This window comes from Poromitra crassiceps (genome assembly GCF_964638095.1).
Source record: "Poromitra crassiceps genome assembly, chromosome: 2".
Classification (NCBI taxonomy): Eukaryota; Metazoa; Chordata; class Actinopteri; order Beryciformes; family Melamphaidae; genus Poromitra; species Poromitra crassiceps.
The window spans coordinates 54677471-54704995 of NC_139624.1; the positions used below are offsets into that span (position 1 = coordinate 54677471).

Sequence of the window (27525 nt, forward strand, 5' to 3'; positions counted from 1 at the left end):
CTTGCTTTGTTCTTTTTGTTAATGCAGTTTGTATTGTCTAGTTATTTTTCCTTGGTTTTAATTCATTATTATTGTTATTATAACTTCCATTTAGGCTCCCTTTTGTTACTTCTTTGAGTCGGGTTGTAATACTACAGATACGAGCCCTTTTTTAAATGAATGCATCTCTTATAGCTAGTCTTACCATTTCACTTGAGCGCCTTCCTCTGACACCTCGCACTCCAACTCAATCCTCTCATTGACCGTGGTTTTCACAGGCTCAATAGATTTTGTTATCTTCACTGGTAATTCTGCAGACAAGGGACATTCAAGAAATGAAAGACTGTTTAGGTACCACTTTGACTGATTGGCACATTAACAGATCCCCCTGCATGTGGCCTGGGCATCACATCTGCATGCAAGGCAGTAGCAATTGTATGAAAGTGAAGAATCAATGGAGATATAGTACCTTTGACAAACAGCTCGGTCGTGCACTTCTCTTCTCCTGCAGCTACGGTGTAGGCTGCATCATCCGTCATGCTGCAGTTATTGATGACCATAATCCTTTGTGTGCCCTTGTGCTCAAAAATATACCTAGGCAGGAAATCCACTAATTACATCACTGGTCACCTATACAAATTGATCCTGATATAGTCTACAGATGGAATTGGTGATTATTCTAAGATATTAAGTGAAAGAAAATTAATATTTTTGGTGGAAGAAATATTTGCAGGCTAGTAAAACGAATAAACTGAAATATTTTCTTAGATCCAAACATTTCGAAACGGTGAATGGCTTCATAAAATATTGATAAAGAAATGCAACATCTTTCAAAAACCAATCCCAACATGCATCAAGTGTGGGTTGACACTGCACATGAGTCAAACTAGGGGAGGGGATGGGTGGGGTCACACCAAAACTGTGACATGGATACAAGAATACCTGGGCGTGGACAAATCCTCCACACGAAGGTCCCTCAGCAGCAGAAATTGGTCTGCTTCAACATGCCGCAAAAGCAGCGTGCCTTAAACATCTTACCTGTTCTATTCACCTTATGTAGAAGATACAGTCTGGCTTGAGAGACTAACAGGAAGTGTAACACAATCGGAAGTTCTGATTGTGTTTACACTTTCTGTGACTCATAAACCTAGTCTGACTCATATCGTAAGTCAAACTAGGTTGCAGGTGAGTCAGACATAGTTTGAGCAGGTAAAACAGCCAGCATTTTGAACAGGAAGTCATGATACAATTCGGTTGTTAAGCTGTGACCTATGACCTCCCGACAATACTACTTCCGGGTCCACGCACCAGCGCATTGCCAATATGTTGCAGTGCTGTGTCCCTCATTGTTGGAATAGATCCGAGACTAAAAAAAATATTCAACTGTCATTCTACTGCTTTCCTTGCAATGAGAAAGAGAAGAGGAAATGGTTTGCAGTTAATAAGGTACGTTATAATTCGGAGAAAGCACGTAGAAAAACAACATTTGGCGCTAAGTCTAAACAGATTATTTATAAAAAGTGATGTTAGGTTAAAAAATTATTTATAAAAAGATATCTAAAAAGATTCACGGGATCCGCCATAGTTGTTTTGAATGAGGCCAATGAGGAGCGGTGCCGCTTGGCCCCGGAGGTGACGCGGGGTGAACGTCTGTCGTCAGTCTTAACAACCGAATGGGTCAAGTGGGTGGGGCTACATAAGGTGAATAGGATCACTGTAAACCATGGCCTCTTTGGGCTTATTGCTTAATTAACTCGACACTATGCTCGACACCCAGCTATTACCTATTGTACCAAGCACCGACTCTCCCCCGCTCTCGCCACCATCCCGACATTGGCCGAGGCTCGGAGCTCGGGGGAGATTGTGGGGGCTCCCAGCCGCAAGTCGGGTGAGTCACCACACGTCTCCTCCGAGAGCTCGGTGGGGTTTCCTGGTTGTTCGCATTTCCTGGTTGCGTTTAGGCAAGTTAATAAAACAAATGGTTGGGTTTAGGCAAGTAAAACAACTTGTTTAAGGTTATGGTTTGGGTTAGGCTTAAATAACAATAACATTACGTGACTTTGGACACGGTGGGAGGCGATCCCCGGCCCCCCAGTGTGAAATAATGAAAGGCGAGTGTTTTCACGAAGAAGACCAACTTCTGCTGCTGAGCACCTCCGTGCGGAGGTCCCGCCATTTTGTCTGCGCCCAGGTCTCTCTCCATGGAGAATGGAAATCAACGGGCCGGATGGACTTACTTCCTTTGACTTAAGGTCAGCAGTGGAGCCAGAATGGGGCCGGAGCACAGGAAGTGTGCAGGAAGTGATTATGGCAGACAGCACCATGGCATGACACGACAGACAGACAAAAACAAGACCAAAGACAGAGAGACATCATGCCTGAAGGGGTATGTAGTTACCAATAGTGTTACAACAATGAGGAGGATTGAGAGAGAGAGAGAGAGAGGGAGAGAGAGAGATAATGACATCTTTGGAACGGGAATCCTGGAAAATATGCCACCGGAATCCAAAGCCAGAAAACAGCAATAACCTCCCAGATGGCTTTAACTTTGCATGGCTTTGAATTGCGAGTGCAGTTCTGAGATTTAAGGCTAAGTATAGTATTTCTCTTTTTTTTAAATGTGCAATCATGCTAAACATCTATCCTAGAATAGTATAATCTATTAGACAGGACACAGTAGGTTCTGGTTTTCTTCCTAAATCATTGCGTTATTCTAAATCAGTGGTACGCAACCTTGCCCTACTCAGGAGCCACATTGGGGGGGAACTTTGCAAGAGCCAGCATCTAAAAAAAGGTCCCTTCCCTCCTTTTTTTTTTTTTTTATGATTTGTATTTATTTATTTATTTATTTACCGTATTTATTTATTTATTTATTTATTTATTTATTTATTTATTTATTTATTTATTTATTTATTTAAAGTAGGACTTAAAAGAGCCACAACTACCCATAAAGCAGCCGCATGTGGCTCTAGAGAGCCTCGGGTTGAGTATCATTGTTAATCTAAATGTAGTCTCGCTTACCAGACTCTCCCAGCAAAGGGGCTGGAAGAGTCTGGCTGGGGACGCTTTCTATTGTGGACTTGAGGGGGAAAAGGCTATTTACAGCCATCCACCGAACGTACCATGCAGGCTGGCGTGATTTCTAACCCCACATAGGATAAGCAATAACCACGCCCTGTGGCGCCGGGATTGGCCAGGAGCATTGAAGTTTGGGACTAAAGCACCTGGGGGTTTTCATCTTTTAAAATAAAGATGTTTAAAAAACTATTGCTTGTTACATTTTCAGTGCTGTACCTTTTCTCTGGGTAAGAATTGAGCTTGAAATTAACGATATGATACATTATATTATATGAGCTATGAACGTGAACACAACACTGTTTATATTATTGCATGTTTTTGTAGATTGTGTACATTGTGTAGATTAAAATTATTATGCTTATTATTATTATTACTATGCTAAGGTGACCATAATTCATTTCAATGTCCGCTCTCGAAATCGATGTCCGTTCTCAAGAGCTATTCAGTTGGTTCATGAAATCGCTGGGCTGCGTGCCCTCCAGTGCTGCTCCTGGCCAATCCCGGCGCCACAGGGCGTGGTTATTGCTTATCCTATGTGGGGTTAGAAATCACGCGCAGGGAGCGGAATGGGATTTCCATCCGGCACTGCCTGAAATGGTCGGCACCAATGACAGAGCTAAGTCCACCATGCTGCTTCCCCCCAGTCAGACTAATCTAAATGTAGCCTACACATTGCAGAATGCAAATTAAGCTGTTTGAAAGGGGCCCTATTATTGGATTTCAAATTCTCTATTTATACACACATGATTACAGAAATTTAATGAAGACATTGTTAACATTTGATTTTGTTTAATTTAAAAAACAATTCATCCTTTTTTTTTAACTAACCTAAGTTAACGAATCACAACTGGACTTCAATCAATCAAACAATTTTATATTTATATAGCGCCAAATCACAACAAGTGTTATCTCAAGGCGCTTTACAAATAGAGCAGGTAGAAGACCAGGCTCTTTATTTAGACCCAACAATGGAAACAATTCTCATTGTCAATTTTACTGCACAGGTCATGTGGCAATTGAAGCAATTTCCCAACAAGAGCATGCCCTGATGGCGGCAAAGAAATACCCCTTTAACGGGGGAGAAGCCTAGAGCAGACCCGGCGTGGTGCACATTCATCTGCCATGACTTGGCCTTGATTTGCTTCCGTCACTAAATATTCGCTACAATCATTCCAGTGAGGCATGTTTGCAGCATTTAAACTTGAATGACACTAGTAATGTATCCAATATTTACTATGTGATATAGCATCTATTAGAACGGTTTCAAAGCCAGACCTAGTTAAAGACCTGTGAAGGAGGTACCACCTTTTCCTGTACAGAGAAGGACAAGTAGTTAATGGCAAAAGACAACAGTTGACATCATCCGCTGCATTTCCACCCAAATGAAGCTCTGAAGCCATATACTGTACAGCCCTGTGAACACATAATGTTCTTTCTATGTCGGTGAAATGGCATGGAAACTGATCAGAGCCACACTGGAGGAGAGAGAACGCTATCTGTTCACTGGGCATCATTGGCAATGGTTCACAGTGGAGCATGTGACAAAGAGAGCTGTGTGAGATTGTGGAGGTCATGTGAGGTCAAAGCAGGCCCTCTACAGTGGAAATACTGTTTTACTAGGCCATTGTTGGTCTGTAGAAAATAGTTTACTGTATGATGGCTATTTATAAAAGTGTGGGCCTGTGTACTCTGTGTGCTTAAGAGAATAGAGAGCCAAAGTGAACGTCACTTCCTGCTTCAGCACTGTACCAGAGATTTTCATCCACCATTTATTTTCCCATAGACATTTCGTAAAATGCTTATAAAAATAGTTTTACTTGTTCAAACCAAACGGTTCAGATATATTTAGAAACAGGAGAGACTGCATAACATTTCACTCGGACCAAAATTATGAGGAAAGAGAGGATGAAAATCTCTGGTACAGTGCTGAAGCAGGAAGTGACGTTCACTTTGGCTCTCGATAGAGTACTGCAGGGATGACGTATTGAGGCCAATGCGGACGTTAGCATCACTCTGGGTTCTGACTGGGATTTTGTGGGATTTTGGTTAGATGCCTGAAATACGGTCCATAGTTAACAAAAGGTTATGAAACTGAGACATTTGTGTTCACTGTTCAGCAAAATAATCTTCACAAATGATCACCACTTTCGTGATTTTTAAAGCATTTTGGCAATCGCGATTTTTGGCAATCGCATTGACGGTGCTTCAAAAATCATAAAAGTGGTGAATTTGTGAAGATGATCTTGCTGAACACAAAGGCAGGCCCGTAGCTACCATTGAGAACACCAAGGTCATGACCTCGGTATTTTCCACCATTTTTTTTTTTAGAAAAATAGCCCCGGTCCCCAGATCTATTCATCTGTCATTGATGTTTTAATGCGACAGTTGATGGGAAATGCAACAATTTGCTTCCTCTCTGTGTGCTATAGAAGGAAGAGAGATAACTCACAACATTCAGATTTTGCATTGAGGCTAGATTGGGGCTAGACTTTGGGGACAGTAAGTGATGTTTGTGTAGATGGGCCATTGTATTTAATTGAGCAGTATTCTGCCATGTGACCTGTATGCAGAATATAAATTATATTATATGGGGAGACATTTATTTTTTGTATCATTTTAAAGCAACAGCACAGTAAAGAGGATATGAATCTAACATGATGTCTGTATTTTTTTTTTTTTTTTTTTTTTACCTTTATTTATACAGGGGGAGTCTCACTGAGAGCAACGCTCTCTTTTTCAGGAGTGCCCTGTTCACATTCACACACACATTCATACCTGGAAGCTGACCAGTACAACCACAGTCTGATCTGCTGGCCACTGATCGGCTCCACTGGAGCAGTTGGGGTTAAGGGCCTTGCTCAAGGGCACCTCAGTGGTGGTAATGAAGGAGGGGCAAGTGCTGCCTTTTCACTTTCCCCACCCAGATTTATCCTGCCGGTCCTGGGGATTGAACCGACGACCTTCCGGTCACAAGCTCGCTTCTCTAACCATTGGGCCACCACTGCCCCAATTTATAGATCTAGCCTCTTCATTTTGCTCTCAAAGTGCACCACATTGAAGCATTTTACTTTAAAATGGACACAATTTTCTATTCGGGGGGGCACAGTCCCCCCTGGGCCCCCCACGCCGCGCTAAAATGACCTCGGTATTTCTCAAACCCTGGCTACGGGCCTGCACAAAGGTCTCGGTTTCATAACCTTTTGTTACTGTAACCACATACCTTATTTCAGGCATCTAACAAAACTCCCTGTACAAAAGAGCCGTTGACTTTCGAGACATTGCTAAATTCCGGGTTTTAGGACTCATTCCTGTGGCACATTAGCGAGCAAATCAGTCAGTGAGTGAATAAATGAGTGAATGAATGATGCAGAAAATAATGAATGAATCTGTAAGTGTGTGAGTGTGTGTGTGTGTGTGTGTGTGTGTGTGTGTGTGTGTGTGTGTGTGTGTGTGTGATAAAACATGTGAACCATTGCTTTTTAGAGGTATGTCAAAATAAAACACGCAATACCAGAAGACTGGTAAAGAACGCCAAAACCACAAATGAAATACATTTTATGAAAAATCACTAGAATGCTTTTCATTTGTGCAGTGTTGAAGGGGAGAGGGCACAGAAAAGAGACACAAAGAAAATGTGTTTACATACTTTGGACTGGGCCTGATTTCCTGTCCATTCTTGTACCACTTCAGATCAACCGTGGGGTCGGCCAGATCCACCACTAAGCGGATCTTTCCTCCTTTGTCCACTTGATACGCTGGTTCCAGCTTCTTTGAAAAAGCTTAGGAAAGACAAAACCAAGGACACAGATGATCAGGATGCTCCAAAATCAAGATTCTCCTATATAGAAAGGCTGTTGCTGAAACACAGCTCTGCCATAGGTAGGTGGACAGGTATTTTTCAGAGCATCCATAATTTGGTTGACCATGATTTACCTTCGCTCTTCTTCTCCTCTTTCTTGGTCTTCTTCAGCCTCCTCAGCAGGCCCCTCAGATCTGTGATGCCGTAGGTAAAGGCGATCTTCTCGTACTCATCGGGCCGGGCTGTCTTCAGGATCTCCCAGACGTCCACCTCTGGAACCTCCTCCTGTTTGGGCTCCCTGGTGGTGCCGGATATGAGGGTACGGTGTGAGGACAGTAGTGATGGGCTGGTGTTTGCAACGTGTCCTGAGGAACTGCTCATTATCGGGAGGGGAGGCTAACCTGTAAGGACGATGGTCCAACTCGGACGGCTAGTAGCACGACTTGACTGCACATAGTCTTATATAACTAGAGGTTATAAGAGTGGCTTTGGTTTCTCAGACACAACTTTAATTCTTCTTCAGGGTGATAATCTGTCGCTTTTGTTTTGCACCTGCCCTTCTTTGTCTCGACCTCTCTTGCTAACACACTGTAAGCTATCGCCCCCTGGAGAGTTCCTCAGGACATGTCACACAAAGGGATGGACATGGTGAGCTGCCTACCTGTGCTTTGACACAGCACTATGAACATAGAAAAGGTGTGCGACAAGGGTGCTCGCTGATGCCTTAAGAGTTCTGTTGCAAAGTTGTGTTGAGTTATTTTCTTATATGGTATGTTTCCATCAAGATATCTTTATAATTGTTCAAGAAACACACAGAACAAAAATCTGACTCATTATAGAAGTGTGCCATAACATAGGCTATAACTCCTCGACAGTTGGGCTAAGCATTGTGAAACTTGGCACCATCAGAAGAATGGCCAGAAATGTACTTGGAAGCTATTTATTTTTTTACTAAGAATTTGCATCAGAAGAGACCAATACTGTGTGTGTATCTGTCAAATAATTTACTACATCTAATAATTTGTCACATTGACCACAACATAAGATCTTGACAGTCATCAATCATTACTCCAGTGGCCCCCAAAAATGTTGTAGTTGAAGTTTTTGTGGCAAATTACATTAGATGCAGGGACTTACCATACTTTACAATTTATTGATTTGAGGTCCCTGCTTGTTACATGATTACAGGTAAAGTAATCAAAAATATTTTAATATTGACTAATAAAGCAACACATTCTCACTCCCAACCCGTCAAAAACTTTCTCATCATCTTTTCGTGTGACCACCGGCTCGCGGCTACTGGCCGGGTTCAGAGCCGCAGAGATCAACTCAACTTGGTTAGCGTTTGGGTTAAAAACTGGACACCTTGGGGCTTGGACCAGCTCTCTCGTGATGAGAAAGTTGGAAGTCAGGAATGCTACAGGTCTGGCACTCCCAACTCTTCTCCAAAGGCCACTTTGATCTACTTAAACATAAGATTGTCGTTAGGTTCATGGCCGTAACTAGCTATGAGCACGGGGAGGTCCGGACCTCCCCTAATATTTCAGAGAATTTTTTTTTTTTTTTTTTATAAATCAATCTGCATGGAAAAGCATGAAAAACACGGGATCGCTTTTATTTTGAAACGAAAGGCAGGTCAGGCAGGAAGTCATCTGACGCCGCGTCCGCAGTAACTTGATTCCGAGAGAGCAGCAGCATGGTGGTGAGTGATGACTGTCTGTCTGCCTGGCGAGATAATTGAAGGTGAGCGAGCTGCGAGACAGTGAGCGAGTGAACGACAGACAGTGAGTGACACTGACAGATTTTTTAGCAACAACCAAGAAAGTAAGTGTCTAGTCTGTCTCTTAAGTAATGTTACCTGTGTGACCATGGCCGTAACTAGCTATGAGGACGGGGAGGTCCGGACCTCCCCTAATATTTCAGCCTGCAAAAAAAAAAAAAAAAAAAAAAAAAAAAAAAATGTTTTTGCAGGCCAGGCCAGGCCAGGCCACTCACTGAACAGCAGGCCAGGCGCCGCCTACTGGTTTACTAGTGGTTTTATTACTTTATTCAGGTTTAAAGTGGGTGCATCTCATTGTAATCATGCATGATGCCAATTGCCAAGCTCCCGAAGTCAGGTATGCAGGTGGCTATATGCATGGTTTCAGTTTCATGACCCAATAAGTAACAAAAAGAGGTGGTGTAAAGTTAAAAACAACATAATATATTTTATTTTATTTTTCAATCGTTCCTATCAGGAATAAATAAATGTCCCTCTGTATGTTTTTTTTTATTATCGATGATGACTTTGTGTGTTGTGTACGGCTTGGGTTGTGTACCTGTGTTTGTAGGTGTCATTTTGATATGAATTTGGCTAAAACAGTTTGTGTTTGTTAGTTACAATTATGTTGACAGGAGAGCTGAGCAGGTGGTGACATGAAAGAGAATATACTGAATAATGACATCACAACAGTATAATCCTAATGTTGATTTAAAATGATATATTACTCTAAATATGGCTAAAAAAGGGGGGAAAAAACCCTCAAACTTTTTTTCGGCGGCGCCCTTGCGGGCGCCACCGAATCCGCCTCCCCTTGTTGGACCTCCCCTATTTCGGAACCCTGGTTACGGCCCTGGTTAGGTTTAATAGCCTTGCCTGCAACGTTGATGTCTGATGAGACAGGATACTGTTGTCACATGACTAGCAGTCACATGATTAGCTGTCGCCTCGCCTGCACCATTCATTTCCGATGACAGGAGGTCCACCTTTCTCTTTGCCAAGTGACCGAAAGGGTTCCTGACCAAATGAATGTCATTATTTGACAGGTTGGGAGTAAGAATGGGTTGAATAAAGACAACCACAAATGGCTGAAACTGTCATCTGTTAATCTGGTCAGGGAGATCTGGTCCACAGGATCAAATCAAGATAAAAAATGTAAAGGTTGGCTTTGGCTGGTGCACAAGGACATGGCCTACCACATAATGGCTTATGCCCCGTGGTGGATTTGTGCTATAATTATAAAATGTGATTTATGTGAGGAACTTTATTTTACAATGTCCCCAGCTTTGCAACCCTCTGACTACCTGGTTTCAGGTTTGTATTCTGTATCAGTGGATGGAGGGGAAGTATTAATTAAAGAGGAGTTGATTACAACTTAAGGAGGGATTTTGACCAGGGTTGGGTTCTTTTAGTTTGGACATTGTTATACGATTTTGGAGATGAAACAAAATAAGTTATGATTTTATCAGTAGGCTATTGTAGGATTAATGGAACACACTGGCAGAAACACACAGATCAATACAGGAATATGTTTTGATTTCTTTCAGGACTAATGCAGTATAATTCAAGAGAATGAAATCTGAGGTTTGGTGAAATAATTTTGGAAATGCAGCATGCAGGGATAAAACGGAAACCTTCAACAGAGACATTTTGATGAGGACATATATTTAATTATATTGCTCCTATGAACTGGCCCATCCCTTTGCTTGTGTATGTGTGTGTGGTTTTTTTGTTTGTTTGTTTCTTGTTTGTTTGAGTCATCACTTCAGAGACGCTCTGTTAGATGATCAAGGTGTCCATAGGAGATGTTAGATCTGTGAGATCCGAGTTAATAAGCACATTCAGTCAGTCCTTTCTTTCATAGACATTTCCCAAATGTCCGAAAGGTTGGCGGTGAATAGCATGAAATATTATTGCATTCTTTATATGCATTTCTCATCCGTTTATTTTCAGGCAATTATCAAGAAGGCTGAAATAAACATTGTGGTATTTGCCTTATATTTCTAATTTGAAATAAAACGACAATGTAGCGGTAACACTATTTCACAGCATCGTTTAGGGATGATCCACCAGCACATCATTAACGATCCAAAATGGCGCACTTTGCCTCATAAACGTGGCGTTCAACATCACTTCCTGATGACAAGCGGTGATCCAGATGGCAGCTACAGAGGGTTTACAATGCAACGCCCATTTCCATCATTACTGATTGCTGACGGAGCATTTAAGAATGCTGCCTGCAAATGAAGTGTTACCATACTACAGTTAGGCCAACACTCTTGCTTGTCCAATTCCTAGAGCTACATTTCATGCTGGGGACTCTACAGGATTACAGTACTTACCCGCAGTAAGGTCTAATCGTTTTAATACCTATGGTATTCTCTCTACTAACCTTTGATTTCTGAATATGTAGGGAAGAAGCAGAGACAAGCCCAAAATAAATGTGGAATTTTGTGTCAGTGAACAGTGTCACTGCCTAGCTCAATTTGAACTCACACTTCTACGTTAAAAACAGAATCTTGTTTGACCAGGAAAAATAGGAGAAAAATGAAACTTGGAGGATTGAAATCAAATAATACTCTGCGCTGTATCATTTCACTCCATCTACTCCAATATATCGTGGTGTGTTTTCAGAGCCACCACCGTTTTTCTTTTGGCATAGCATATCACCTACAGTGATATTTTAACAGCAACATTTTTGCCATACATGGATATGTTGTAATACACACAATATACTAGTGAATGGTGAATTTGGAAAAGAAAAAGAGTGAATGATGGTTGCTAGTGCAGCATATCAAATTCACAAAAAAAATAACAAAATAGAAACACATCTAGATACTGTAAGGGCTTGAAAAGTAATGAAAACAAAAAGAAACCGCCCACTTAGGGGTGATTCTCACCTATGTTTAAGGAGACCACTAAAGTCAAGGTCCCCTGCATCGTCTGGTCCTTCACTGCTGTTGTTAACAAGAAGAGATTAATAAAGATTTATTCAGCAAAGAAACAATACAGGCACTAGAAAAACAATGCTGAAAGAACAACACAAAGCAGAGGCTCTGAGTTCAATCGGTGCGATTGGAGCTTACACAAAAACCTTTGCTTCTTTGGTTTGTGTAAGAAGCATCAGGAGCCTTCTCAGACAATATTGCTGCAATGTTAGTTGACGCAACATCACTGAGCAGCAACTTTGTGACAATGGACCGGGATGCTTTGCGTTGCTTTTCAGACACATTGTTGGGAGGGAGATTTCAAATGCAAGTGTTGGCCTTTGTTCAGATAAAACACATTCAGTTGGCTGGTTGATTTGTAATTACCTTTGAAAAAGGTTAATGACATTTGCACAACCATGGTTTCACACCTGTCATACAGTCATATTATTTGAAGGTGAAACATTGCATTGTTTTCCTCATGAAATATGATGGTCCCTTTTGTTTTCTTCAGGATTAGTAGTACTACCAAATTTTCAGGAATCCTATTATGAATAAAATGAATCCAATAAACTTATATTTTGCACGTTTGACACATAGGCCAGAGTTTAATATATTTTTGTGTGTAATAGCTGACTTGTATTTTATTTTATTTTATTATTTTCGATCTACACCTCCCCCATTTTCTCACCAATTTTCCTTGGCCAACACCCCCTACTGTCCTGGTTGTTGCTCCACCCCCTCTGCCGATCTGGGGAGAGTCGTAGACTAACTGCCACATGCTTCCTCCGATACATGTGCACATTGTGCAGTCATCACCTGCTTCTTTTCATCTGACAGCAAAGATTTTCACCAGCAGGCTGTAGCGCATGGGAGGATCACTCTATTCCCCCAGTTCCCCTCCTCCCAAAACAGGCGCCCCGACTGACCAGAGGAGGCGCTAGTGCAGCGACCAGGACACAAACCCGATGGGCTTTCCACCCGCAGACACGGCCAATCGTGTCTATAGGAACGTCTGACCAAGCCGGAAGTACAACTACCGAGTATTGAACCCGGGTCTCCGCCGTGGTAGGCGATTGATTTTACCTCTATACCCAGACTAACCAAAAGTATATTTTTGTGTGATGTTCAATTGACTAAAAAGTAATATGGATCAATACTGTAGCTGACTTGTAGGTGATTCCATCACAATATCAATATACTTTGTCGTTGTGTTGCGTTCCTTTCATTACCTTCTTTTGAAAGCTGATCGAATATCTATAGTCTGTGAGACCTGTTCAACTTCTGCAAGACAGAAACAGCAAAATATGTTTTATACTCACCCTCGCTTTGTGCCGTTATTGTCTTTTGCAATGTGTTAAGATGAATACATAGCAGTATAATATAATATAAATATAAATATATATATATTTATAAATATAAATATAAATATAAATATAATATAAGATGAATACATAGCAGTATAATGCTTGTAACCGCCAAACCTTGAATTTCCAAGTCAAAGGAGCAGCTGTCAAACTTGTCCTTGTAGGTGACCTCACACCTGTAATTTCCAGAATAGTTCTCTTTGGCCTTGATGATGTGCATCTCAAATGTGTGAATCTGCCAAGAGTGGTACATGAGAATGAGTGAAACAGCACCATTGGCATGTAAGAGGATTAATAGAGATAGTCTGCTTAGAGGTGTACCTTAGTGAATCGGTCAAAGGTTTCTTTCAGCTGTAAGTGCTTCCCTGTCTTGCTGGCCAGGTCCATCCATTTTCCTTTGAACCACTTAATGGTGGGTTTGCGTAGAAGATCTTCGGCCTTCACCTTGGCAGTAAAGCTGATGTCCGCACCTTGGACCGACAGAAAATACAGTAGGACAAATACCGGTAGTCAAATTGATGACCAGCACATCACATCTATCTAGAAGACATTGTAGTCACAATGAACGGAAAATTAGTTTTTCACCTAGTTAGCAAATTTTCCACGTCATGATATACACCTATACTGTACATTACTTTTCCTTTGTGGAAAACCACAGATTTTTGAACAATGAAGTTGATCAGAAAGAGAATGACTACAGCAGACGTTTTGTACCTGCCCCCCACCCCCACACAAATATGACAGACATCTACATTTCCCTTCTTGTCTGGTCGACCCAACTCTTCTTTGTGGTGCCATCACTCACCCACAGCGACAGAGCCGCCTTGTGGTTTCTCTATCAGCAGGGTGGACAGAGGCGGGGTGTCAATGGACTCCAGGTCCTCTGGGGCTGGGCCATCTCCCAGAGACCACACTGATCAGTTAAGACACGCGCACACACGCACGCACGCACACACACACGCGCGCACACACACACACACACACACACACACACACACACACACACACACACACACACACACACACACACACACACACACACATCATGACATAGAGGCCTCCATTGTTATCAGGAAAGAATAATAAAGCAATACAGTTGAGGAATTCAAATACCCACCTGTCAGTTTTGATTAGTATTAATCTTACCAGAGGAGAGAGACATAGGCAGAGAGAAAGACCAGGACACACATAATTTCCCACATTTTCCCACTTCTCAACCATCACATCTCATACAACCGGCAGAATTTAAGCTCTTTGCAACATGGAAAGCATGGAACAGACAATATGATACACAGGACATACAACATCTCATTTCCACCAGAAGCAACAAGGAAATCATCATTTTCAGCAGAAAACATTAGGGAGGGGAGATGTTTTCGATGTCCAGTCTTCTTTCTGAGCAGTCTGAGTTTGATGAGTCACACCTGTTATACTCCAGATCTGGTCAATGTTCTACAGGAACTCTGGACCTACGTTGGTCACGAAACCTCTCTTGATGTTTTAGCCAAATTTGTTTACTTTTTCTTTTGTATCTCGGACTGAACGTGAAATGCTAAATACTACCCACTGTAAAAATGTGAAACTCGTATGGTATGGTATGGTATCGTATGGTTTTCCCATGGCAAGAAATGAAAAAGATGAGAATTCCCAAAAGCTGCATAGCATCCTGCAAGCAGTGCACTATGGCGTTTCAGGAAACCAATCGTTTTCATATAGCATAACATATAGTCTCTGGCAAAATGAACCTGTTCTATTTGAACAGCTATGCGGGGGGGCGGGAGGAAACTGGTGGAGCAACGTTCTGATTTGAGTTGAAAATTGGCTTTGGCTTGAAATTCCTATGAAAAATTTGACGAGATTCCACTTTCTTTCTTTCTTTCTTTCTTTCTTTCTTTCTTTCTTTCTTTCTTTCGACTCATTGTCAGATGTTATTACCTGAGTCTTTTCTCCCCATGGCTGGCACAGGGACGCTATCATCTGAACAAAGACAGAGAGAAATTTACAGCATATTATAAGAAATAGTACTGTAAAGTCCACTGAAGCAAGCACACACAACAACAAAAATAGGACCAGCAAGCAGTTAAAGAAGACGAAATCTGAATCAAAGCCCTGCTTCTGTCTCTCGGTTTTACATTGATATATGCTCACTTATTTGATTTCCAAGTATATACATTTGTAAATCCATCTATGATTGCTGCCTGAATGTGCAAATGCAAACAGCAATCCTATATTTAGACATGATTGCATTATGATCAGAATTTCAAATGTATTCACATAAATCTAGATTTATGTGTATGGAAGACACAAAACATGAGCACATAACACCTTCAAAGTCTCCTTTTTAAAACACTGCGTTAATGGGTATATGTTAATCTGTTAGCAAGGAATTCACCTTCACTTTCTTCTGTTGTAAAACGAACTTCCAAACACACCAAATCATCTAAATAAACATGAGTCCAACATGTTTCCTACAGTACATCCAGACAGTGGGACATTCTGATTTTAAGAGTAGACTACCGGTTTGGTCAGAGGTACTGATACGGTGGTGAAATTAACAAAGAGATCTTACTAGGCAGCTCAATAGAGAGTTTCTTGAGTGAATTGGCATCCTCTGTGAAAAAAAGCACAGTATCATTGATATTAATGAGGTAAGCGCAACTATTTTAGATAGTTTGAAGAATATTGCAACTGACTGGAGAGAGAAGCTCTGAGATCAATCGCACAAAAAAATGAAAATAGAAAACAAGATAATTTAACAAAAGAGCAAAAACGTATAGCATATTATTGACTTTAATCTTGGCTTCTTGGCCGAGGACCGTTGGATATGCATCTGTCAACATGAACTGTTTCATTCTGATGTCAAGCAAGGAGCATAGACAATGAAAGAGATTCTATAGCTTTGGAGAATCATTCAATGTTTGGGTGTTCACCTATACATACCAATATGTCCATGGGTCACAGAAATAACATATTTAAAAGCTAGAATTCAGTGGTATTCGCATTCCCTTTTAATATGGTCTAAAAAGCTATTACAGGTGATGAAGTATTACAAATGCATGTATAAAATTCCCATATATACATAATATATGCATAATACTGTACATGATGAACATCCATGTATTTATCTTACGCATATAATGTATGCATGTGAGATGTAATTGTATTTGTCACATCCATACCTTTACTTGAGATAAAGGTTAGTGTGCTTATGCTGTGCATTTCTCTCATTTTGCATGGAGAAATCACACATTTACTGCAATGTATAGTTAGCGCACAGACATACATCGCAATCTTTTCAGATTTGACTGAAACATTCTGTAGCGTAAATGATCTTCCATTTGAGTTGTTATAAATTAGAGAGTACTGTACTTCTCTGCCTACACCTTATTAGGAAAAAAAATAACTATGTGCTGCAACTTTAGAGTAGCCAACGTTACTCTTCCTTCTTCCCCAAATTCCAAAGCAGTTCGGGGGTGCGGGGAGCTGATGTGAGCCTGACTTAAAGGAAACCATGGCAACCGTCCTCACGAGGTGATAATAAGGAAGTAGTAGGGGTGGGTTGTTATGGGTACCAACCTGGCGGGGGTGTTGGTGATGGGCTACGGGCTGCAACATCATCATCATCTGCAATAAAGGTGTCATTGACAAAAAAAGACCCACCTATCAAAAAGCTCCAAGTCCATCACTGGCAGCCCAACAAGACACAAGACTGGCTGGCCGACAAGGCCATAAGATCAGACATGCGAGACAAGACAAGACTTTGAATGGAACATGACATGCAGCTCTTTGACATGAATGAGATCAAACTCTCAGCCAACAGTTCACATTGCTCTATGAGACCCTAACTATGTCTAAGAGATGAAATGGTGTGAGATGATCCACACTTATGTTCAAGATCAAGCCTTTGAGCTTAGTACCGCAAGCTTCTCAAGCTGCCGTGAAAGCACAAGCTCTCCAGCACCACACGTACACACACTCTCGCACACACCTGTGAGAGGAGGTGTACCATACAAATAAAAATAAACGGCCCTCAAGCAGCAGTTGCAAAACATGTTCACAATAAATGCATGTGACCGAGCCGAGGGAAGATGTAAACCCTCTGAAACTTCAAAAAAGTTTACCCAGAGAGAGCAAACATTTCAACTCAATTCAACAAACTATTACAAACTATACTAACAAAATATTATATGTTATAATTTAGATACCAAGTAAACAAAATGTATGTGTTTTTAAAGAAAAGTAATCTTGCATCGACACACCAGTATGTGTCAATACTGTTCATATTATTGTGTGTGTGTGTGTGTGTGTGTGTGTGTGTGTGTGTGTGTGTGTGTGTGTGTGTGTGTGTGTGTGTGCGTGCGCGTGCGTGCGTGTGCGTTCATGTGTGTGTGTGTGTGTGTGTGTGTGTGTACAGTTGTATGTGTGTCTGTTTACAAGCTAGCCTGTATTGTGGTGGTGACTCACCTTTCACACAAACTGTGCATCAGCTCCAGTCTTTTATCAATTTCTTTACACATATTAAAACTCACACAACACACAGGTAACTGGAAATATTGTAATATGTCCTAACAGAAAACTTACAGTATAATTACAAGTATCATTTTTGTTATTATTTATTTGAAGTATGCAGTGTGCATGTTATAAAAAGCCTTGTTGGAAGAGGACACTATGAAAGGCGAAGGATAAATCAATGCATGGCTCCAATCAGTGAGAGTGAATGAAGTCCATAGCATTAAATGGTCTTAGCAGCTAAGGAAGTCTACTGAACAGCCTCCTTCCGAAAGGAATCCTGATAAAGACTGCAGCTTTCCATTACTGAGGATGTCACTTATATCTGATGTAAGATATAAAAAGATAAGGCAGTTTTGCCATGCTGCTGGGCTATGTTAAGCTTGACGAGTAGTCTTTTCATGGCTTGTTTCAGTAGCATTTGAGTGGAAGAGCTCTTTTCCTGAGGTGTGAATTTGAAACATGCACTATGACCAGAGACATTTAATATAGATAGAGACACACCAACTTCCAGTCACTTCCTGTATCTGTGCCGAAGAGGTTTCGCCACTGCCCGTGCCCACTTAGGAAACTGGTCAGCCAATGACGTTTCATACCATTGACACACAGCCAATCAGAGACCGGAAGTGGACCATTTCTTATTATTGGCGGAGCCTGGAGTCGGGTCTCTCTAGCTATTAAAGGTCTCTGTGGTGACTGGAGACTGATTGTTGGAGAGGAGTACTTACCAGCCGGTGGGGGAGAGCAAGGGCCCTCCTCCTCTATAGTAGACATCCCAGAGTCTGTTTGCTCTTTCTCCCCAACCCCACCAGGCTGTGGTCCAACCCCACCAGGCTGTGGTCCAACCCCACCAGGCTGTGGTCCAAGCCCACCAGGCTGTGGTTGGTTACAGTCATGTTCTACGGGGCTTGGCTCCTTAGGCACCACGGCCTGTAACGGCTCGGGCTCTGTGGGCTCTGGTATCTTCTCATCAGTCTCTATCGACTCTTTCCCCTCTGCTACCGCCTCTGTACAGCAGACATAGCGCCAAGCTGAGCAGCAAGCCTTGAGCACAAACACTAGCAGCCTTGCAAGACACTGCTTGCGCATATGAGGTGAGTATAAATAGCCGATGACCAGGTAGAATAACCAGGCACAATAAGTGAAAATAAGGCAAAAGGATGCTTAATTAAAAGTTTTTTTAATCCAAATACCATGAAATATAATCAGTTAATAAGGCTTAAGAATTGTATTAATGGCTTCTGGTGATCTACTCAATGGAAGACCTACCTGGTCAAAGCATATACGGAGATCATGGAGGCAGGGTTTTATCAACTACATTTACTGTATATGAGATGACATAAGTACATATTTGAAATCTAGACAGCGGGTCTTTGCCCAAAGTCAGTAAAACCCAACTTCCCCAATCTCATACTACCTCCTGTGATGACTCGTCATACAGTCACACACAAACAGGAAGTCAGCACAGCCTGGGTTAGTGACAGCAGCACCAAGCAAGGCAAGTGCACACGACTTTAGGGTAGAGCAGTGCAGGCATGTGGGCATGTGCACATGTCGTCAGTGGGGTGGCTTACTTATGGCTAACCTAATTAACTTTTCTGTGAATCTGCTGTGTTGAGCAATCATACCTCCACAAGTGCAGTCGCAGGCCTCTCAGAGAAAATTAAGTCAAGGACAGTGATGGCACACACGAAACAAACACGTGATGTGAGAGTGATGTGCAAAAGAACAATCTGACAAAGAGTGAAGGGGGAGCTGTAGAAAAGGGGAGGGGTTAATTAGGGCAGGGTTACCCACCTGGGGGCGGAGAAACCTCCAGGGAAATCTCAGGTAGGGGCAGGGCACCATTACTGTCTGGGGCAACACTTTCTGAGCATGTGACAAATATAGTAGTGGATGGAACAGCTGCTTTTTTTTTATAGCACAAAGCTTCAGCATCTGCAATGCTTCTCACATACATACAAACACATACACTCGCACCTGCATACACATACACATACACATACACATACACATACACATACACATACACATACACATACACATACACATACACATACACATACACATACACATACACATACACACACCAATCCATATTCACTCACACCCACCCACCTGCCTATATGCAGCCATATACACTTTATCCCAGTATGGCATCTTTCTCCAGACCATTGTCACAGTCAATAAAACACAGAGATACACTGGAATAACCTGTTGTAGGGCTGTCATTTTCCTACTCAAACATTGAGAAGATGTGCTGTTAATATGCAAAAAGTGGGGATTTTTGCAAATGTAATTTAGGTTCATAGTTTACGGTAAATCTACATTAAGAAATGCTTTAATAATCACTGGGTTAAAATGGGACCATCCATGTGTTGTTAATTACCACATGTAATGACACTGTAGAATCTACAGTCAATTGATTAATTAATTGATCTACAGTGTAGATCATCTATCAGTATCATTATTATACACTACTGTTGTAGGATTGCTAACACCATGATGAATCCTGAGTCCACAATATTTTCACTACACTTTTGAGGAAATATTAGGTTTTCATATAGCAAATCATGTGAAGGCTTCCCGGGGACATTTTCAGATGGACCTGAAAAGACTGAGCGCTCCCCCTGACCGTGCTGGAGTCGGAGCCCCAAGATGCTGCTGCTCCAAGGTCAAACCCTGGCATCGGCAGACAGCCAATTGCATGTCGGCACCTTTGTCACATGGGAGGGCAGGGGTGTCAGCTGAATCAACAGACAGGGATCAGCTGGCTGGCCAGCAGAATGCCAGAGATGCTGACTGTGTGGTCATCAGAGCGGACTCTAAACCACAACAGCACAACACTGCTGCTGACTATTGGCTCCACATTTACACTCTTATGCGGCTGTGTTTGCACATTCACGCCAAGTTCAGGGCTGTGATGGTCATATTACATGTGTATACAGCCTCACTACTCCCATGTGCCTATATAACTAAATGCAAAGAATGGTTGGTGTTCTATGTTTTCTTCTGGGCAGAGGTATCCTTTCCCCAAAGTGCAAAGTCCTTTCATGACTCCTGGCTTCATTATTGCAACCCACTCCAGTATAACCTTAACTCACCACTGGATATCATCAAATATTCACGATAGTATGTCTATTCTTGTGCATACAGTGTGCAACCATAGCCTCATAGATTATGAGGAGACAGAAGAAGATTAGACGTCCATCATTGTCCACTCACCTGGCTGGCCATTTGACGTCTCATCTAGAGAAAGAAAAATAAAAGAAATCAATGTCAATGGACATTGATAGAGAAAATTTAAGTTATTTATAACGACAGACATATAAAACTCTTAGATCAAATCAATCAGTCTGTTTCTCTAAATGTTAGGTTTGATGCAATCAGCATAATCACCCAAAATTAGTTTTTGTTTTCCGCACATTGATGTATTCTATTCATATTCATTAATCACTGAGCCATATCATCTTTGTGTCAGACGACTGGCTCCTCATGTTCAGACACCATGCAGTCTTAACTGATTATGATGGAGGCACCTATGACACACCATTTGTTTGAAGCCTGCATTGCTGCCTTAGACTGATGAAATCAATGGTGGGGGTAGCAGCAGAAACAGAGTCAGATACTGTCTAAACCTATAACAGGACTTAATGCTGGGCTTCAGCAGATCAAAATATCCATACAGCCCTTGTCATGCAATGACAGGGTTAAGCAATTGACCTTGGCTGAGTTTCCCAACAAAGAAGCTTCTTAAGGAGTTAAGAAGCTTCTTTTTAAGGAGTTAAGAAGGCTCCAAAGAAGTGTTTCCCAAACGCCTTCTTAACAGCCTTCTTAACACATCGCTAAAGAAGGCTCTTAAGAAGCATCTTAACTGGAGCTGTCCACCACCTCGATGTGAGAGGTCCTCTGTGGCCCACTAGATGGCACTCTGAGCCCACCAGTGGTCCACGACCCAGTGGTTGAGAAACCCTGTTGTAGAATAACCTAATCGTGGTCATGTTAAACAAGAACTTCTTCTATTAAACATTATTTATTTCAGACATGGACTGCAGTTCAAATTGCTTTATATACACAGCATACAACAAAATTGCGAGAAACACTACAGAATTTAAGCGACCTTGGGTTCTGTGAAAGGTGCTATATAAATCCACAACATTCTTATTATAAAAGGAATCCATTCTGATTAGAGGAATATAGCCTACGGTAAAACATTTAAAACACAAGTAACCATACATACAGGGGAGATTTTCAAGTGTTCCCCAATTTTAAACACTAGGGTGCATGAAAGAAAGGAAAAATGGAAAAACACAAGAGGAACAGTGGACACAAGTATCTCCTTTTGCCTGACGCGGCTGGATCTGCCAGTGTTTCGTCATTAAGAAGGTGTTAAGAATGCCCCAGACCCTTCTTACAAAACCTTCTTAACGAAAGATCATCTTAGCGCTAAGAAGCTTTTGAGAAACGCATGCCTTCTTAAAGAAAGATCATCTTAGGCAAAGAAGCAATTGGGAAACGCGTTTGCTTCTTAAGGGGGCGTTAAGAAGGGTTAAAGAAGCTTCTTAGCGCTAGGAAGCTTTTGGGAAACCCAGCCCTTGTTGGTTGTTACTGGGTTAGTCGAGGACAGTGCCATGGGAGACTGCTTAGTTCTCATGGGTGGATCAGACAAGCAATGCCCTCAGTTGTGCCACATCTGGAGCGGCCTACTGTCTTGAATTCGGATTTACATCAGTAGTTTCTTATTGAGCCCAGATGATAAACAGCTGCTCGGTTGGCCAAGTCGCAAGGCTCAAGCACATTGATAATAAATTAATGTCAGCAAGAATACAGAAAACATGAACAAAGACATGGGGAGAGGAAAACAATGGTGCTACATGATAAACAAAAGCACCTGGATTTTGGCCCTGGTGATCAAACTTACAGGATTCAAGCATTGAAATAAATATCAAGCAATAAGTTTGGGTCCTGGGTGATTAGGGCTCAAAACTCCTATAAGACTCTGTCTGTGGCTTAGGTTGAGTCGTCGCATTTCATGGTCAACAGCATGAAGCAGACCTTTATCCAATGGCAATGCTGCAGTCAATCATTGACTTTGGGGTTAGCGTGTGGGGTTAGGGTGTGGTTAGCATGTGGGGTTAGGGTGTGGGAGAAGAAAGGGACTGGAAAAAAAGGGGGTGGGTAGAGGGATTAGTGGGACGTATTTGGGGGGTGACGACACCTCACATGTTCCAGCCTGTCAGGCTCCACGCTCCACAGTGTGTGTGTGTGTGTGTGTGTGTGTGTGTGTGTGTGTGTGTGTCACACCATGACAAACACACAGACGGCAGTCTGTGAATTCTTCAGCGATGCCAGTATGCCCTGTGCCAGCCGCCATGAGTCTTTGCTAATGCCCCGGAGAAATGATGGACATTACCCTTCCAATCATCTCCAAAGTTCTGTGGCCCGAGACTTGAGGCTCTATACTTTTTGCACCTTTGCCTTCCATAGAGTCCCTCTCCTCCAACTCTTTGTAGCCAGTCTAAGAATACTACAACCCTAACTCTACCATTTATAATAGCCTGCACCCCAACTCCATTCTCTATAGCTTCTCTTTCATCGTCTAATATCCTTCCACTTTGTAATGATTCCCGTTCGACATTCCTTGTCAAAATTAGACATACTCACACCTCACTCTGTTGTTGGCCACTGTGCCACAATCCTGGAGGGTCACATCACGCACCCAAGAATGACAGCCCCTCTCTGTCTGTCTCATCACCATACAGATAATGAGTGTGGGGAAAGGTATTGTTTTACCTCCGAGGGCTCCCAGTGCAGCTGACTGGGCTGCAGGTATTTTCAGCTGTTGGCCCCTGCTGACGTGCAGACAGAAGGGCTCATACAGGCTCCAGCACCAGCTTCACTCTCCTATTATAGACCTCGATCACTTTGATAAAGACGAGCCTACACATTCATGATACTGTGCTTTTTCCCTCGCTGTGATTCTTTACCTGACTATGGCATCGCACTGAAGAACGTCTTTGAGCCCGTCGCTGACAAAACCTTGTTTCTAACAACTCTGCTTAGGCAAAGGCCACAACGAGGAACCGCTGAGAGAGTGAACGTGGCTGAATGTAGCAGAGTGCTGTGGTTGGGGTGACAATTAGCTGTGGACAGGCTGTCCCCTGCTGCTTAGCCATGGATTGATTTATGGGGTGGTATTCTGTAACACGCAGCGGCAGTGTCCGAAGACAGGGCTCGGGGAGAGTGATGGAACTCGCTGATAGTAAATAGTGTGAGTTAAGGACATAGGCTTCTGTACAATTGAAACCCAAGACTTTGGGTGAGGGCAGCCGGGAGTGGCTGATTGACGGTACTGGAAGGCTTCTGGGCCCAGGGTCAGAGGTTTGTTGGCTAGGTGGTTGACGTTTGAATGCTTCATCCCGGACGGACAGTGGAAGAGAGATGTCTGTTTTGGTGTGTGGCACAAGGGGGTGGGGGATAGGGGGAGTGGGGGTTGGAGAGAGATGGGGGTACAAGGGATAGGGATTAAAAGTGTGCTCATTCTGAACTATTCCAGGGACAAGAATCCCCCCTCCCAAGAGATCCACGGGCCACTCAGCCAGTCCGTCATTTCTTGTCTGACTTTTTAAAGGGGGTCTAAAACAACAGCGGCCACCTCCTCTTCAGCTGTTCAGACTCCCATTAAAGAACAATACTTTTCTACGCTCATTTATCTGCTCTTCTGGAGCAGCTATTTCTGGACGGTGTACATGTATGTAGCGGATTGGAATCTGCTGCCTCCCCTTTAGCCACAGCTTTGTCTCCAAGGGGGATCATGGATGTTTATGACCATGGATGAACACTCTGTGGGGGCATCTGCACTATATTAATAAAACACAATCTACAAAGGTGTTTAATGATAGAGGCAGAGATGTACAAAACCAGTCACCTCAGTGCCTAAGCTATCGCAAACTCCTGGTTTACATGAAGACAATACACTTTATCGTCCACTAAGCAAGCTACTATGCAGTACGGCCCAACAATAGACTGGACTAAAATCTGAACAGCGAGGAATGTCTAGGATTTTCGAGCTTTCAGTTGGCTGTTTGAAGCTGCCAAAGGTAGATAGAACTGCTTGTCATCTCCCTGAATTTATTAATGCCATCAAAATATCTTCCATGAAAGCCATCTTGGAAATCCCTGTCATTCCATAATGTAATCCCCCTTGTCCAGAGGATAATCAAGCTCTATAGAGACAGTCCGCATGTCTGGGAACGCCCATACAGGCTCTAGGAACGCCCACAATAGACGCTGGGTTAGCCTGGGGGCGGGGTCAGGGTGGGGTAAATTCCCCCGTTCTATCCATTCAGCAAAGTTAGAATTTAGCTGATAGCCCAGCCCAGGCAGACATGATCGGGGATTTAACCACCGCAGTAAACGCACATCTGAGCAGACGTCTTGTGTTCTGCTCTAGAACCCCCAAACATGTAGTTTAGAGCCGCAGCACCGTCTTTTGGTGAGTCAGCCCATGAGATATATGGGCGGTTTTACCCCACTCACGCGCCAGCCGTTTAACATTTTGTGGGCGTTCCCAGACATGCGGACTGTCTATGATGAGACGTGGCCTCAACCTATGTCTGTGTTCAGAGGGGAGGAGTGTGCATGCCTGGGGTGAGGAATTGCTACAGGCAGATCAATGGTCCACTGAAGGATAAAGGGTTTATTAAAAATTGTGTAACGGCTCCCATCAGGAAGGAGTCCAAGTGCCGGACAAAATGTTCCATTTTCTCTACATGGGCATGTGTGGGGCTTCAGCAAGCCCCCAAAGAGCTGAAGTAATGGAGGAGGGGGGAGTAATACCATATCGTAATGACAGACAAGAGCAGATTAAAAGGGAATGTTGATGGACATGATGCTACAGATGACTGATGGTACATTGAGGAGAAAAGATCTCAAGTGAGGGTGGGGCAGGGGATGGCTTTAGATACTGTGTGTGGTTGAATATGGAGTTGAATTCTGGGGGGTGGGTCTGAGGGGTCCCGCTTTAGCTCCAGCTGCCAAAATAACAAACTGGCCATTCTTGCTAGACTTCTATCAGTCGCCAGGAAGACACCCTAACTGGAATATGCTGTATTATTTATCCTCATAAGGCACGACCCCGGACAGTTCATCCAAATTGCATTATCCTTCAGGGTTGCTTGTGTCCAGCTCAGCCCGGCGCCAAGCAGCGGCGCTCATCAACATTCCTCCAGTGTGCTTCATCATCATGACTTTCTCCAGGGGGCTCATCCAGAAGAATCCGCCATGCCAGCCATGGCAACAATAGTATCTGTTCATAAACCTCAAATGTTGTCTTGCCCTCAGCATGGTGGAAACATGCATGCATCAGTAATACAAAACCATTGTCAAAGTCACTTTCAGAATTCCTATTAACAAGCTGGCTGGCATTATATTGTGAAAGAACTCCCTTGAACCTGTATCAACTGACTCTGCTCTCCTCAACAAAAACAAAATGCCAAATGAAAACACAGTGCCGTATATAATAAATAAATATTACAATAATAATTAACTTCCGGTAAGTAAGTATTAATAAGTATTAATGTAAATATTATAATGCAGTGAGCAGTTCATCAAAAATAAAATAAAATTCCTATTCCTGTTGAGCTTATTAAAATTCAGCATCATTTGCCATTAAATTACCTAAAACATGCTGTGCAGCATTCAAGCACAACAAGTTTACTTTGGGTCCCTTATCAATTTTCTTTGGGTTACACTGTGGCTGTTACATGGTGTGATGGAATTGCTAGAGGCAGCATGCTGGTCCCATCCTCAGTGAGGACAACACTGGTGCTCCTACCTTTCTTTGTGGGCTCTGGCATCTTGAGCCGGGTCCCAAGAAAAGCGTCAAGGAATCAAAAGGTGCGGGTAGATACCTTCAGAGCAGCGTGACTGTATGGAAGGCCAGGTAAAGCGTGGGAGCCCTCGGTCCAGGAGGGAGAGATGGAGATGGGACACTAGCAGAAAAAAACCCTTTGGGACCCTCAGACCAGAGTGATGGGAGATGAGGAGGGCACAGTGATACAGTATGGAAATCTCAGTGGGGGAGGAGAGGAGGAACAGTGACAGATCCAGGAGGGACAGGCTTTCAGGCCTTATATAGAGAGGTGGCATGCCCCTCCTCTCTGTAGTGGTGCGGGCAGCATCATTGTCCCCCCGACCCGCCAGCTTTTTGGGTCAGCTTCCTCTCATAGGGCGCTAATATGGTGCTGGATGGGAAGCATTAGCGAGGAAACATGAGATCCCGGCTCCCATGCTGTGCTGGAACTTCCACACAGAAGGGACATCTTTGCTAAAGTTTGGAGTCAAATTCATTCTATTTGCTAAAGTAGGAAATGCAGTAGGTGTTTTTTTTTTGTAAAGTACTTTACTTATTAGACTCAGATCTATATTTCTTTATTGGGTCAATGCTACTTCATATTTAAATGTGATACATTTTGCAGATAGCTATTATTACATAGCATGCCATAATCATTGTGGCTGTATTACATACTATATATTACTATATTTTCTTTTTCGTAGACTAGATTTGTCATCATCCGTTGAACATCTGGCCTTCAATATTGATGTAAGGGCCTTAGGGGACATCAGGGTAGAATAGCATTCACTATGCACTACAAAAGTAGGTGAGGTGGGAGGAGACTAGGAAGTGGGACATAAATGGCAGAGGGTCGTAATGGCTGTGAGTCTGCGAGGCTGATGTAAGAGTCTTTGAAGATCCAGTGATATTCTCACATGATATACAACATGTGAGAATATCATGTCAGATATACAGTTTAATCCAGGGGGAATGCTGTGCAAGAACAGTAGGCTTTCCAGCCTGCCCGCTAAATACTGGGCAGATGCCTGTGCGATGGATGTATACCTATACTTAGAAAGTTGTCATAAGACAAACCTTGACATTTGACTTATCTGACATGGAAAGAGGGATTGATAGAGAATCCTATGTCATTGATGTGGCTGCTTCGGTCCTAATTAGCCTTTTTAGCATGTCAAGCATGAGCGATAAATCAGTCGTGGTCTCTGATAAGGTCGTTCAACGAGGCTTAAAGCTGTTGGATTTATAAGCAG

General features: G+C 42.6%; 1 protein-coding gene across 1 annotated transcript in view; it reads right to left on the reverse strand.

Moving 5' to 3' along the window:
- mybpc1 (myosin binding protein C1) overlaps positions 1–20107 on the reverse strand; it is a gene marked incomplete at its 5' end in the record, with an annotated part of 39594 nt that extends 19487 nt beyond the window's left edge. Inside the window, 13 exons of the mRNA XM_083662470.1 lie at positions 185–290; positions 449–589; positions 6711–6836; positions 6991–7154; positions 11516–11572; positions 12775–12826; positions 13027–13144; positions 13231–13379; positions 13715–13822; positions 14845–14886; positions 18147–18462; positions 19381–19398; positions 20054–20107. Of these exons, the coding sequence (XP_083518596.1) occupies positions 185–290; positions 449–589; positions 6711–6836; positions 6991–7154; positions 11516–11572; positions 12775–12826; positions 13027–13144; positions 13231–13379; positions 13715–13822; positions 14845–14886; positions 18147–18462; positions 19381–19398; positions 20054–20107 (1451 nt within the window). The remainder of the gene's footprint in view (positions 1–184; positions 291–448; positions 590–6710; positions 6837–6990; positions 7155–11515; positions 11573–12774; positions 12827–13026; positions 13145–13230; positions 13380–13714; positions 13823–14844; positions 14887–18146; positions 18463–19380; positions 19399–20053) is intronic.
- Positions 20108–27525: the final 7418 nt, after the last annotated feature.